General features: G+C 38.2%; 1 protein-coding gene across 3 annotated transcripts in view; it reads left to right on the top strand.

Moving 5' to 3' along the window:
• The window catches only part of cica (capicua transcriptional repressor a), a 32,746-nt gene that overhangs the window by 15,195 nt on the left and 2,962 nt on the right, over positions 1 to 14,589 (top strand). For 2 of the 3 annotated variants that reach the window (XM_017708507.1, XM_017708506.1), the window contains exons 11-20: positions 50 to 947; positions 2,151 to 2,290; positions 3,904 to 4,064; positions 5,528 to 5,715; positions 6,752 to 7,162; positions 7,628 to 7,881; positions 9,771 to 9,892; positions 10,861 to 11,012; positions 11,595 to 11,726; positions 14,426 to 14,554. In XM_017708507.1, the coding sequence (XP_017563996.1) occupies positions 50 to 947; positions 2,151 to 2,290; positions 3,904 to 4,064; positions 5,528 to 5,715; positions 6,752 to 7,162; positions 7,628 to 7,881; positions 9,771 to 9,892; positions 10,861 to 11,012; positions 11,595 to 11,726; positions 14,426 to 14,554 (2,587 nt within the window). The remainder of the gene's footprint in view (positions 1 to 49; positions 948 to 2,150; positions 2,291 to 3,903; positions 4,065 to 5,527; positions 5,716 to 6,751; positions 7,163 to 7,627; positions 7,882 to 9,770; positions 9,893 to 10,860; positions 11,013 to 11,594; positions 11,727 to 14,425; positions 14,555 to 14,589) is intronic. The other variant, XM_017708509.1, reaches the window with a different exon arrangement.

Genomic DNA, 14,589 nt, shown 5'->3' with positions numbered 1-14,589 from the left:
CACTCGGGCCATTTTTCACTCTTTCGTTTTCTTCCAATCCCACTTCTAGCCAGTGGTCCGTCCCTTTTCATTCTCATCTGGAGGCATACTGTCTAACAACAAAGACACTGGAAGCCAGAGAGAGAGCGCAGAAAGCAAGAGAAAGCAAGAGACAGAAGGTGGAGAGCAGAAAGGAGGACCTAAAGAAGGGAAAAGAGAAGGTGGAGGAACAGGAGGAGGAGGAAGAGGAGGAGGGCAGGTCCCTTCTCAGTCACACCCATTATCCATCACTGGTCTGAATGTAACCCCTTCAAATGAACCAGCAGTGTCACAGGTGCTGGGTGCAGTCCGGATGGCCCCCACAGTAGTGACCAATGTGGTTCGGCCTGTGACCAGCACACCAGTTCCCATTGCCAGCAAACCTGTTGATGGTGTAGCTCTTGGGGCCCTGCCCCCCGACGGGAAGGCCAAGCTGCCAATTGGTGCTGTAGGAGCAGCAGGGAGTGGGGCTGTTACAGGGGGTGGGTACTTTCCATCCTCCTCACCCAAGCCTGTTGGTCAAGGAGGCCTAGTCACAGGTTTAGTTCTTGGAGGAGCCTTTTCAAACCAACCCACTGTTCAGCTCATTACCCCATCCCAACCCTTGTCAGGCCCCACCCCTAATAACGGAGTAGCTAGCAACAATGCTGTGCCCATTCCCTTGCTTCAACCTCAGTTCCTACCAGCAGCCTCTCTCACTCCACCTAGTGGTGAAAAAGCAGTCACTCAGTTGCAGTACATCCTTCCGACTCTACCTGCCACAGCCAACCCAAACAGCCCATCCTCCCAGCAGGCACAGCAGCCAACCAGTGTCCTTGCTCTGCCCACTGCCCCACCCACACATGTATCCCTGGCCAATGGAGTGCATTCAGGGGCTGGCTCAGGGATGCGATATGCCTCAGTAGGAGGGGTCAGCCCAGGAGGAAGAGGTGAGATGAACTTAAGCATTGGCTTGCATGGTAGAAATGGGATAGGACCTAAAGGGTAATTCCACTGATTTTTTCAAAATCTGTATATAATTAAATTGTTAAGATGTTTGTGTCATCTAGTATGATCAGAGTTTTATGTGAAATGCTCTGTTTTAGACAAACTTACAGAGTCAAAATTGTTCACAGTGGTGGTGATAGACATCTGAAGAGTCTCCAGAAGTTAACCTCACTAAAAGTCATTACATTACATGGTTATAAATATGCTGCCTATTGCCTGAGGCATTGTTTTCCAATATTTCTGAGAGAGGGTTTTGGCCCAAAACGTATTTTTAATACATTCGTAGAGGCACACACAGGATATTTTGAAGCTAAATAGTCCCAAAAGATAGTATATTTTCAGATTTACTGTTGTCTAACCATCATCAGCATTACATGTGAAAAAACTCAAAAGACATATATAGGTTTAATGTTGGTTTTAGATAAATAAATTAATTTAGATAATTAAAATGGCTGTATATGCATTGTAGACATCATGACCCCTGGTTCCTATCGCCACTATTGTACAGAAATATGAGGTGGTAAGTTTCTCTGCAATGAACCATTGCACATCAAAATATTCCGAATGACCTTGTCTACATCTCAAACATTCAATTATGCAGCAATTTTGAAAAATAGTTGGAATTACCCTTTAATAAAATCCACAAAATGAGGTAAATAATTGCAAAATCTTAACGAATGTACAGTTAGCCTTAGTTTGAAACATATACATATACATATACACACACACACACACACATATATATATATATATATATATATATATATATATATAGAGAGAGAGAGAGAGAGAGCTGTTGTCGGATCAAAACCTCATCTCTCCAAATGGATAACTAACAGGAGAAGGAAAAAACATGCTCTACTTTTAATGTAAGTCTGTGGAACCAGACTTTTTTCCAAGCAAATTTGGGTTGGTCTTCATTTCTGTTGGTCCTTTCATCATGAAATTTAAGCATAATATATAGCACCACGGGCATTTTCAAATTATGTCAAAAACTAAAAGAAAATAGCAAAAATGGAGATACAAGGTTTTGTTCAGACAGCAGCGATATATATATATAAATATATATTAGTAGCTATACAGACATAATTATACAGTCTTGCTCAATTAGTCACATTATTCTCTCTCTTCTTCTTTCTTTGTAGTTCAAGCACAGTCTCCAGTCTTACAGAACAAGATGTTGGTTCCCATGGCAACAGTAAGAACGGGATCTACACCTCCACAGCCCATTTCCCTTGTGGCCCCACCCCTTCCTGTAAAAAATGGGGCTCAACCAGGAAGTAAGGTAGATGTTGGCTTTACAAATTTAGGCTTTACTGAGTGTCCAGCTAATATGCAAGTCAAGGCCTTGTTACTGCAAGTTTTGCATGTGACCTGATGTCACATAGATTTCAAGTTTCAAGTTTATTTGTCATTTGCACAGCATGTCAGGACATTTATGCATTGAAATGCTTGTGGTGAGGCTCAGGTAATCACTCTACAGAAAGGAAATAAGTAAAGTAATATATATAAAATAATGATATATTAAATATACACAAAATATAGTGAAATATACACAAAATCTAGAGAAATTATACACAAAATATAGTGAAATATGCACAAAATATAGACACAATATACACAAGACATAGAGACAATATACATTTAAGTGACCTGAGTGACTCTGTGCTATTGTTCTGTAAAGTGGCTAAGTGTTAAGGTGTTATTATCCATAACAGAGATTATATGATACAATAAAAATGCTGACAAGTGACTGACTGAAAATGGTAGTTGGGGACAGGCCCACAGCTTCACAGCTTGTTAAGACCTATTTAGGCTAACAATATCTATATGAATGTTTATATACTTGGTATTAACTGACAGCTCAATTGAAAACAAAATACATTCAGTTTTACTCCTGGACATTACATACTTATATTGCCTGTGGATAAAATAGAGCTCTTTCAGAAGTTACAAGTACAAGAATAATTTCTACTACAAGTTTTGCCTGTTTATTCATGTCATTCAGCTGCTTTTGTGAATTCATCATAAAAAGTAGAACCTCATTTGAACAGATGCTACATTCACATTACCAGGCTGAAGTGTAACAAATGCAATTTTTTGCCTTAATGTGACACAGGTTTAATTTTTCAGAGCAGTATGGACCCACAAATCTGCAAAACATTCATATACAGTATTAGATCTTATACATATTCAATTTATGGCCCTGCGACCTTAATGAGAATGGTCAGATTATGTGTTTCAGTTCGTGTTTTTTTCATTGCACATGCGCCATCATTCAGTATTACCGTGGCAGCAGCTCTTAACCTGACATCAAATTATGTTTGTGATGAAGGCTTATTCTGCTGGTTAGTTTGTTTGTTCATGATGCATGTGGTTCAATCACATGACATTATTGATTAAGATGTGTGCATGTGGGTCATTAAAGGACGCAGGTTAATTCACACTGATGACTGATTTGAGTTACTATACGAATGTGAACCATCAAGTTAGAAAGATCAGATCAAAGCAAAAAATAATGTGAACAGAGCCACAAAGGGCTGTAATTCCAAAAAAAGTCAAAAAAGTCTAGATTTCTCTCTCTCTCTCTCTTTGCCTCTATCACTGTCTCTTCCATACTTTCCAAAAAAACTTTCAAATTGTTAGTTTTAAAGCTTTAATTTCCAACTGTCTCAGCCCTTTGGCAATTGTACACAATAAAAAAGACACATGAGTATAATCATATGCATAAGCAACAGAGTGTGAGTCATTCTGATTGGAACGAGCTGAATCCAGTACATGATGATGCAGAGAATATGTGTTTCAAACAGAAGGGTTCCAAAAAATGTTTTTTTTTTATTTGGTCTTGCTCGTTTGTGCTGTCTCTGACTGTAGGTTTACTTGAATTGTTTATCACAGATTATTCAGATTGCACCAATGCCAGTGGTCCAAACTAATGTCCAGCCTGGGGGAACAGTTCACCCGGGGGGCTCCTTCCCAGTCTCTGTCGCAGCGGCAACTGTCATGGCTTCAGGCACCACCCCTCCTCAGACAGTGCTTTTGACTCCATCCCCTACAAGGTATATCACTCAGTGCTGTGGAATGCGTTGGTTAGTAGGAAAATTGGGAATACATTAATAACTTGCACATTTACTTGTACTCAACTGTGTACTTATAAAAAGGCACTGATACTAACATCCAGTACCACCATGTGACATATACTGCTGCGCTAATGAACAAACACCACAAGCTGGCACTCTACAAGGGTCTGCTCACACAAAGAAGAGTTAGTGATGCCGAGGCAGTCCGACACAAAGCTATCAGTTACAGTATGGGTGGACACGTAAGGTTGCAAAACAAAGGTGCAAAAAGTCATCAAGTTGCTAACATTACTAACATCCATATATGCTGAATTTGTTTGCTGAAGTGAATTGCAAGGTCTAAACTTTAATATGTTAAGTTTTAAAAATGTTATAAAACTTTCAAAATCTTTTTACCATCACCACCTGGTTTTACTAATTTACAAAGCAACTGTAGTTCAGTTTCTCAGCATGTTTGCTCAGTACTTGTTCATGCAGCATGTTATATTAAAAGAAAAATATTTATTTCAAATTGTTCATAGACCGAACTGTCTGTAGAGGTTACATTTCAGTCTTAGTATATAAATCATGGACTTTGTCTGCACACGGTGGACTCTTTAAACTTATATTGTGAATCACCAAAGAACAAGATTTCTAAAATCGCGCTGTCCATGCCTGGTTTTAGAGGACATTCGACCGTGACTCAACCAGCCAACATAAAACATGAGCTCCTCAGATTTGGCCTCAGATGTGATTACTGATGTGTTACAATCACTGTTGTTGAAAGAGATCAAAACTATTAAATGCACTTTACTTACAGCTGTACAGAAGCGTTTTTCTGACGTGAAATAAAACGTGCTCTTCTCTGCAGCAACACTACTCGATGCAAGATAACTGGTGCAGTATAGCTAGCTAGTGCTCTGATTTGCATTAACGACTGCTTAATTCTAAATAGGTTACTCCCAAAGGTATTGGAATTGGTAGGGGCCCTAAAAATGTACTTGTACTCAGACTGGAAAAAATGTTCTCACTGCATCCCTAAACCGAATGGTACATTTTGGATGAAAGCATTATATATAAATGTTGTATGTGTGTCACTTGTATTTAGGACTCCCAAAACTGCCAGCAACTCTGGTTTCTTTTGAAGACCTGAATCCAGCTCTCAGTATTTCTGGAACCAAAGCAATCACATTCTGGCATAAAACAGAATGTAGTACAATCCAGTTGATGTTGTTGTGCCAACATAAGTAGCAGCATATGTTTGAGTGACAGCACAGTAGTCTTTGAAGTGCACCACAGTGAAAAAGCTAACTTTGTGTTTGAAATATTGTCTGTTCCCAAAGTGAAAGTTGTCACGATTGGTGTTGCTGCGAGATGAGGCCATTAATCAGCTGTTAATCAAGGTTGCAACACACTTGCAGTTTCAGCTATAACTAATTTTCTATTGTAAATATTCCTATCAGGATTACTTATGTTCAGTCAACCCCTGGTATCACTGCTCCTTTGCCACTGGGCTCCACAACAGCTGTATCCTCCCCACAACAAGCCCCTGCCCCTCCAGGACCAGCATTTTTACCGTCTCCCATGGCAACTCTTGGCTTCACTGCCATTGCTCCTGCTGGTCACACATTAGTGCATCCAATAGTGACAGGTGAGTGGAATGATTGACAGAAGTGTATGTCGTAGGACTGCAGCTAATCGATAGCTGTTGACTAGTGCACTTTCTTTGGTTCCTTTCTCTTTTCTGCTGTCAACATTCAAGGCCCTATCTGGGTGAAAACATTTTTTTGTTCTTTGGTGCAACAAAACAATAGAAGTCCACTGCCATAGTACTGCCTATAGTGTATTGAAATCTGTAGAAATGACCATATTTATGGTATTAATATTTTAGAGCGTTAAGGAACATTCTTCTATAATAAACAGCACACTGACAGTAAAATTTCACTTATATTTTTAAATATTATCGCCTTTTTTCCAGTGTTTTCGACTGCAGCTGTAGTACACCGACATACAGCACAGTTATCGTAGTTTAGTAAGTTTTCATTTGTATTTAGTTTTTAATTTTTTATTTTCATTTTACTTTAGTTAGTGTGTATTATCAGTTTAATTTTATTAAATTTCAATTTTAGGTTTAAGTTTATTTTTAGTGTTAAGGTGAATATTTTGTAAGAAACCAGGGAATACACAAAATAATTCTGTGTAAGACTTGGGTATTTCTTTACAATGGGTATTGCCTTTTCAGCAATTAGTATAACAGCAGACTGTGGTTTTTTGCACAAGTTTGGGCGCCACTGGTCAAATTATGTTTTGTTCATTTTCTAAGTGAAAGTGAGTACACATCCTATACAGACAACATACTTATGAACATCGTAATGCATAATTATTTAATTGCATAAGAAGTGCCATATTTAAGTTTCTTCCCTGTGGAGGATGTGTTAACTTATTATTATATAGAAAATCAACAGAACATGTAGTTTGACTGGGGGTGATCAAATTTCACATACAGCTGAATCTTCTGTGTTGCAAGCTTTATTTAAACATGTCACTGTCCTGGGGATTCTGTTTGACACGGAAGGTTTGACACAGGAGGAATGCTTTATGCATTTATAAAACAAAAAAATTGTTTTTTCTTTGTAATAATATTTAGTTATATGCCTGAGGTCTTCACCAGCTGATCTCTCCCTTAGGTCAGCCTCCGCTTCTGGCTCCAGTTCCACACCCCAGCTGTCCATCACAGCCTGCCTCAGCCTCAGGGCCCACCCGCCAACTAGTGACCACCATTTACCCTGCCCCCAGTGTCACGCTGGGGGCAGGAGTGGTTTCCATGACTACCGTGCCACAAAGTGTGGCCAGTTCCACATCAGCTCCTACATGCCCATCACCTCGTATGAAGATATCCATACCATCAGCCGTGCATTCACAGCCTCAGACTCACACAGAGTCACAGTCAAAGCTGGAACACGTTCCTATGAAGGTGGAACAGAAAGAAACAGAAACACCGAGAGAAGCAGCGCTGCCCAACACAGCTAGTCAGGTGCCACCTAGTGGTGTGGCAGAATCGTTGCGGCCCACTAGTCCAACCTTGCATTCATATACAGGTAAATAGTAGGTGGATCTGCAGCAACATGTTGATGCACACTGTACATACACACACAATCTGGTGCTATATATTTGACTAATTATTTTGACTGAGTACTTTTACAATTATTTGTAAGACTGATATTCCTGCTTCCTGAGTACTTGACTCAGAAAAGAATTGGGTATAACTGCAAAGAGAACCTAGGCACCTCACAAAGTAAATACATTTGAAAATAAATGCAGTTTTTTTTATTTTTCTAACAGATTTTTTAGTTTTATTACTCTGTGTTTTACAGTGCAACTATGCAATATAAACTGTTCTTATTATGTGCAGTTGTAAACAAAAGTTTAAGTTCCTCTGGTCAAATTACATCTTTGTGATGATTTTCTAAGTGAAAAAAGTGAACACATGCTCACAGATAACTCACTGCTGCAGATCTTAATGCATAATTACTATTACATTATTTTCTAAATGCCCCTTATAGGAAATGGACCAGGAGCCTCCAAATTACCCATGGTTTCTCAGAAGGTCAAAAGTCAAATGAAGCACGTCCCCTCAGGTCTACATGGGGAAGAGAAAGAAGGAAAAAAAGAGAGCAGGATGGAGCGTGAGAGTGATGTAGAGGGTAGAGGTGGGGGTTCTTCTCAATTAGAACGAGCAGGAAGAGAGAGAGGAACAGAGGGAGCCTCCAAGGGCCAGCTTACTGAAAACGACTGCAAGGAGGAACATGGCAGAGAGGTGAGCTGATTTTTTTATTTTATAGGAACAATACAAAAGCCTAAATTCTGAAGTGTATAGTGTTGTTTTTTTAAATTGTATTCCAAAATACAATAGGACCATACCCAATTCTAACCTAACCCAACCATTTAATTAAAACACATTCGAATTGTCCATCCATCCATCCATCCATCCATTTTCCAAGCCGCTTCTCCGTCAGGGTCGCGGGGACATTCAAATTGTGTTATTTGTAATATAACAAGTGTGATGACTCACTATGATGTATATAATAGAATATTGTACTGAATAAATCATAGAGTTAGTCTAAAATAAAATGTTGTTTTTCCATATCTTAATAAAGGCATTTGAATGGACTGGAGAGAGCTGATCATAGTTCAGCACTATTATTATGTAACAACTAGTACACAAGGGACCAAACATCAAATGTAAAACCAAAAGCAAGTGTCAATTTAATGAGTGCTGTAAATTGGAGCCATGCATAAGTCAATGCAGATCCTCTCAAATTTGCAGGCATAAACGATTTTATCATGAGCTAAATGTCTGATATGGCTCTGTGTGCTCTGTATATGATGGCATGTCCTTTAGTAATGCACACAACGCAATTTTAGCTTTACGCTCCCATTAAATGCAAATGAGTTCATAAAAAATCTAAACAACTCTAAATTTATAGATAAAATTAATAGAAAAAAAACACCAGATTTCTACAGTAAAAATGTATAATGCTCCAGACAGTCTGTATCCACAAACACGCACACGCACACATTTTCTAAGCTGCTTCTCCCTCAGGGTCGCGGGGCAGGGCTGGAGCCTATCCCAGCAGTCAGTCTGTATCCAATTTTGAGAAATTCTATGTTCTTGTATTTCTAGTTGATGGATTATGCACAGAATTTTTTGCAGTGGCACTCAGCAAACATTCTGTCTTTCTGGCCTTCAGAATAAATTTGGCCATGACAACGCAAGAAATACACAGACAGCACGATATGCAGATATCCTTCCCTGGGATATACTGGCTCTGATGATATTTACCTGAATTCTCATTTACTAATAGGATATATTTTTACATTTTTTTGTGTGTGTGTGTAAACTGAGATAATCTGTGAGTAATAGATCCCCCAACAGTTTAAAGAAAATAGGATTAGCATACTGTAAGCTATATCCTATATATTTCTTGTACTTTAGTTTTTGGTACACTTATAATATCTTTATTCCTTAAACAGCCTGTTCTGTTACTGTGCCTTTAAGACTGATATTTGAGAACTGAGTTTTGTTATGATGTCCTCCCTATACTATGCCTCATTCAACATGAATGGGCAGGACTAAACTGCTGTAGTTTGTGGATATGTCTAAATGAGTTTGTTTTCATGACATGACAGATAGAAACAATTAATTCAAAACTTTTTTTGCAGCTTAGTTTTCATATATGGACATTGGAGAGTGAATGATACATTTTAAAACTTTAATAAGGTGTCCAGTTAGATTTTGCATACGTCATACATCTTTACATATTAACAACACAGGCACAGACTCAGAAAGAAGGTCTGGCTTGATGTTTAGGCCTCAGTTGCAAAATGAACATTATACTGATGAAGATATGATAGTAGTAGAAAATTCAGTTACATCCTCAGAAGACATAGCATTCACCAAATTTTCTCTTTGAATACTACTTTTCAGTTATTAGTTTCATCCGTTTAGGAAATAGTTGAGTTAATCTTTCTTTTCTATGATACCTGCAGTTGTTCAGTGTTCCTAAAGCACTGACGACACCCACGATGAAGGCTGAAAACATAATATATCATATAGCCAACCCCTGCTCACTCCTGTTCTTTTCTTTCTTTGTTTCTCTACTCTCTCTCACTCTCTCTCTCTCTCTCTCTCTCTCTCACTCTTAGGCTGATCAGAGGGATGCATCTGGGTTGGATCCACCTCCACCACCACCACAAAGTGATACTGTAACCAAGAAGACCAAGTTCCGGCCACCCCCACTCAAGAGCACTACAGACCCTGTGGACAAGTGAGTGACAGTTAATCAGTTAATCAAAGCTACATATTCCTAACATACACACACACACACATACATACATACATACATACATATATATATATATGGCATAGTAATTTTAATAATATGTAGAAGCTGTTCACAAGTAATATGTTGTTGTGGCTCAACCACATTGTATTTAAAATTAATTAATTTGACAGTTAATCAACATTAATTTAAGATTGTCTGTGGTGCTGTACAGAAGTCTTAGGCAACCAAGAAAAACTAATTTTCTTGGCAGAAAGTGTGTTTTGTGGTAAAAATCCTGTATAACATTAGAATAAACACAGTTAACCAAAAATACAGTTAATGTAACAAGACTTTTTTTTAAAACTGTTTCTATCTTGATTACAAAAATATAGATAAAAAACAGAAGTTAGGTTCCTGGCTTCTTGGTGTACTCCAGTATGGATTTGCTCAAGTAGAGAGATTTGGAAAGGGTTCATCTAACTCACTCACTCACATAAAATCACAGTGTATTGGTTAACTGTTTATTTGTAAGCTTTGTGTTTTTTAATAAACAAATGCTTACTCCCCATATAAATGAAGACTTTCCATATAATTAAGGCTTAAGACTTTTGCACAGTATTTTGAGTGGGCTGTATAAAATGAAAGCTTTTTTATACTTTGTGTATTTTGGTGGACCGCAGTAATCAAACAAAAGTAAAGTGTAATATATATTGATAAAGTCTTGTGATGTATAATACACAAATAAATCTGCTCATGAAAATTATTAATTCACCCTAGTTGTAACTTAATAAAGTAGTCATGAGCAGCCAGGTAATTAACAGCTGCTGGCTTAATAACAGCACTTACAATTTCCCATTAATTCTGAAGTGTTACCACATATTTATAGAAAACAGTTTTGTGTCTCAGTGTTTTGTGTATTTGGAATGTTTTCAGATCTGAAACACTTCTTAATTCTCTGTCTTTCTGTAAAGAGTGTTATCAGGCACATATTTTGAGGAGCGTCTAGCAGAGCTGCCAGAGTTTAAGCCAGAGGATGTGCTGCCTTCACCCAACCTGCAGAGTCTGGCCACTTCCCCTAGAGCCATACTAGGCAGCTACCGCAAGAAGAGGAGGAACTCCACAGGTGTGTGTGTGTGTGTGTGTGTGTGTGTGTGTGTGTGTGTGTGTGTGTGTGTGTGTTGAAGTTGAAGGAAGAGCAGCAGATGAGCAGTGAGAGGAGCAGAGTGATCTGGGATTTTGGGTCAGCTCTTAGTGTGGTTCTGTGTTAGAATGTGCAAAGAGCGCAGATCTTCAGGTGCGAGCACAGTGGGGGTGGCTTCTTTTGGAACTGTATTGCTTCTTTGGCCAGTTCATGGGAGAATCCTTTCAGGACTGCATTGTTCTATTCCAGTCTTTGTCATGCTCTTCTTCCTACCTGCTAATGCCACCTGTTTTTCTTCCCTGTTGATTCTTGATTGATGGATAAATAGATTTCAGGGTTCCAGCAGCAATAAACAAAGGCCTGTCAAGTTATACAGTTGTACATATATTAGGTAGTTTTTCTTTGCCATTGGGGCTTGGATGCACATTTTCTGCATAGTTGCTTTATGACAATGCTAGTTGTTGAAAGTGATGTATGTGTACATTTTGAATTGAATTAAATATTAGGAAAAACTGGAATTTACAGAATGTCCTGTTTCTCTTGCTCACTCTCCTTCTCTGTCAGATCTGGACTCTGTTGATGACCCCAGCTCTCCGAGGAGGAAAAGCCGTCGTTTGTCCAGCTGCAGCTCAGAACCCAACACACCCAAAAGTGCTGCCAAGTGCGAGGGAGACATATTCACCTTCGACAGAACTGGTGTGAACTCTCTTTTTTTCTCTCTCATTAGTTACATAATATCCACAAATTATGTTGAGCTCTCATCCTTGCATCTCAACTGATTTCCTACTTGAAGAGCAATGTAACAGAATTTTTTGTGGTCAAAATAAATGTTGTTGATTTCCTAAGTGAAAGTAAGTATACATCCCCTCCACACTTTTGCACATTTTAATGTATAATAACTGTTTATTTGCTGAATTTAACATATTGGAATAAGCCAAAAGATAAAATGTGGCCTGTGCAAAGGCAGTGACATATTTTAGATTTTATGCTTTTTAAAAAAACAAAAAATTATGTTAAACAAATAAATAGAAATTGTACACGAAAATGTGCAGAAAATGCCATATGTAAGTTTGTTTTCTTGTAGAGGATGTGCTACCTTATTTTCACTTGCATATGACTATAGTTTTTTGTATGTTTGTATATTGGTCTTAAGCTCTTCTTAAGCACCTGATAATGTGAAACAGGCTAGCGTTTTGTTTTCAGCTCCTATATCAATGACATTATACACTATGCTGTATCTCTGGCTGAGAGGAGGTGTAAAGCAATGGTATATATTTCGATTTTGTAGTTTTTCATATGTATCATCCCGTATTGTAGGTGTGGCGTTTTTGTAATGGGTGTGTCTCGGACATTACTCTGTTGGAAGTTTCTTAAAAAGGAAATACTGTAGCCCATGAAAAACTATGATTAACCTGCAGGGTTGTTGCAGGCATAAACTAACAAAATGAAAGAAATGCTTATGTAAAAGTGGTCACATAAGCAGTGTGTACAGCACACATATGAACAGTGCAGAACAAGCATGTACAGAATCTGTGCTAAAAATAGCTCACTTCACAGACTCAAATCGAAACACTTAATAAGATCTCTATTGAGCGTAATAAATCTCTCGGTCTCCTACACAGCCTGCTTCATTATTTAGCTTCAGTTCATTATGATGCATAAATCTTTGTTAAGCTTGTGCTTTTATTTATTTTGCATGAAAGGCAGTGTCATATATGAGGACAGTCTGGGCTGAAATTCTGGGCTTACGCCAGCATTGATATTTCTCTGCCTACATTTTTCAAATCCAATACTGTTGCCAGTATTGTAAATTTCTTACATTTAAATATAAATGTGGATAATGATAAATTAAGCTGTTTCATCAGCTTTGTCATGCAGATGCTCATTGTGTCTCTTCTCCACATTGCACATAGAACTCGTGGTTAAAATGTATTTTTTGCTAAACCAAGCTTTCCTGGTCATTTAGAACAAGGGTGTATTAATGCTTTATCACTGCAGAAAATTTTAGTCATTAAATATGAATGACCTGGAGATATTATCATGTTTCCCTGACAGAGAAAGGGACTCCTGTTAGAAACTCAAGACACTCTTTGCATGTTACGTGTTGCATGTTGACTGACTCAGAACTCTGCTTGGGCTTGGCCTTAACTGACTCGCAAATGGAGTCCAGTCCCAAATGCCACCCTAAGCCCTTGAGTCCTCATCAAAGTCCACACTATGTTGACATAAACAACATCAAGAACGTGAAAGCTCTATCTATCATATCGATCAGATTTGTTAGTTTGAAAAGATTATTTGCTTATGTACAGTGAGTTCAAGCATAATGCAGCTTATTGACATTTAAATTGATTAATAAATGTAAATGCAAGCAAAATGAATAAACAAAGGCATTTTTACTCACATCTGAATGTCGTCATAGCCACAAAGTTGGTCGGATAGCTGTAAACAATACCTTTCACTCTGATTGGTCCTCACCTGCATCTTGTGGAATTTTGGGGAATGGGTAATTTGGTCTTTGTGGTCTTCACCGAAGGCTGCAGTAAAGGTCCATAGAAAGGTCAAAATGACACCCCTATAGCAGTGCAATTTTCAGATTGCAGCAACTGAATTTTAGTTATATCTTACATTATTTATTGTTGTCTTAAAGTGTTTTAGGATGGGAAATTTAGCCTAATAACACAGGGCTTATGAACTCGCAGTCTGACACCCTATATTCACCATTCAAGCCTTAATTCGGAAAAAATGGATGCACTGGTCTTTTTAAGAAAAAAAAAACCTGGAGCTTAATTTATAGAACATACTTGCATTTAAATCACATGCACAATATTAGTCATAAAAATTATAATAAGTACTAATAATTATACAACCAGGGCTATTTCACTTTAAACGCTGCAACTGGACATACATGGCTGTAGCCTATACAATGTGCATTGCAGTTCATTCTGAATAAAACATATAATAACATATAATTGCTACCTATAATTTGAGAAATAACTAAAGTCCCCCACTAAAAACACAGAGACTTGCATAAAGTAACTTTGTGAACACTGGTATGTTCGTAAATCTATCATCTTAAAGGAAGGACGTGTCTAAAATACAGTAGTTTAACATTTTGCTCATCCTCTGTACCTCCCACCCATGTATTTGTGTAATAAGCTTCCTTAGCCATTCTACCATGCAAAGTATGTATTTATAGACTTGGTGTTGACGGATGTGGATGAGAACAGACAGGCATTCAGCATTAAAGCTTAAATTGATCAACATTGAGATATCACATGCAATCCACACCCACACTTATGCAAAAAAGCACATCTATACACAAACACACTTCTTATGCTTTAAATTCAGATCGACACAGATACAGCTTTTACTAACAGCCCCATCTCCTCTCCCAGCAGGAGAGACAGAGGATATTTTAGGGGAACTGGACCGCGTGCCATATTCCTCTCTGCGTCGCACTCTAGATCAAAGACGGGCCCTCGTCATGCAGCTCTTTCAGGAGCACGGGTCCTTCTTCCCCTCAGGTAAACATTCACAGCTGATTTCTGTCTAGGCTAGG

This window comes from Pygocentrus nattereri, chromosome 1 (assembly GCF_015220715.1).
Source record: "Pygocentrus nattereri isolate fPygNat1 chromosome 1, fPygNat1.pri, whole genome shotgun sequence".
Classification (NCBI taxonomy): domain Eukaryota; kingdom Metazoa; phylum Chordata; class Actinopteri; order Characiformes; family Serrasalmidae; genus Pygocentrus; species Pygocentrus nattereri.
This window is presented reverse-complemented; position numbering and strand designations above follow the sequence as displayed.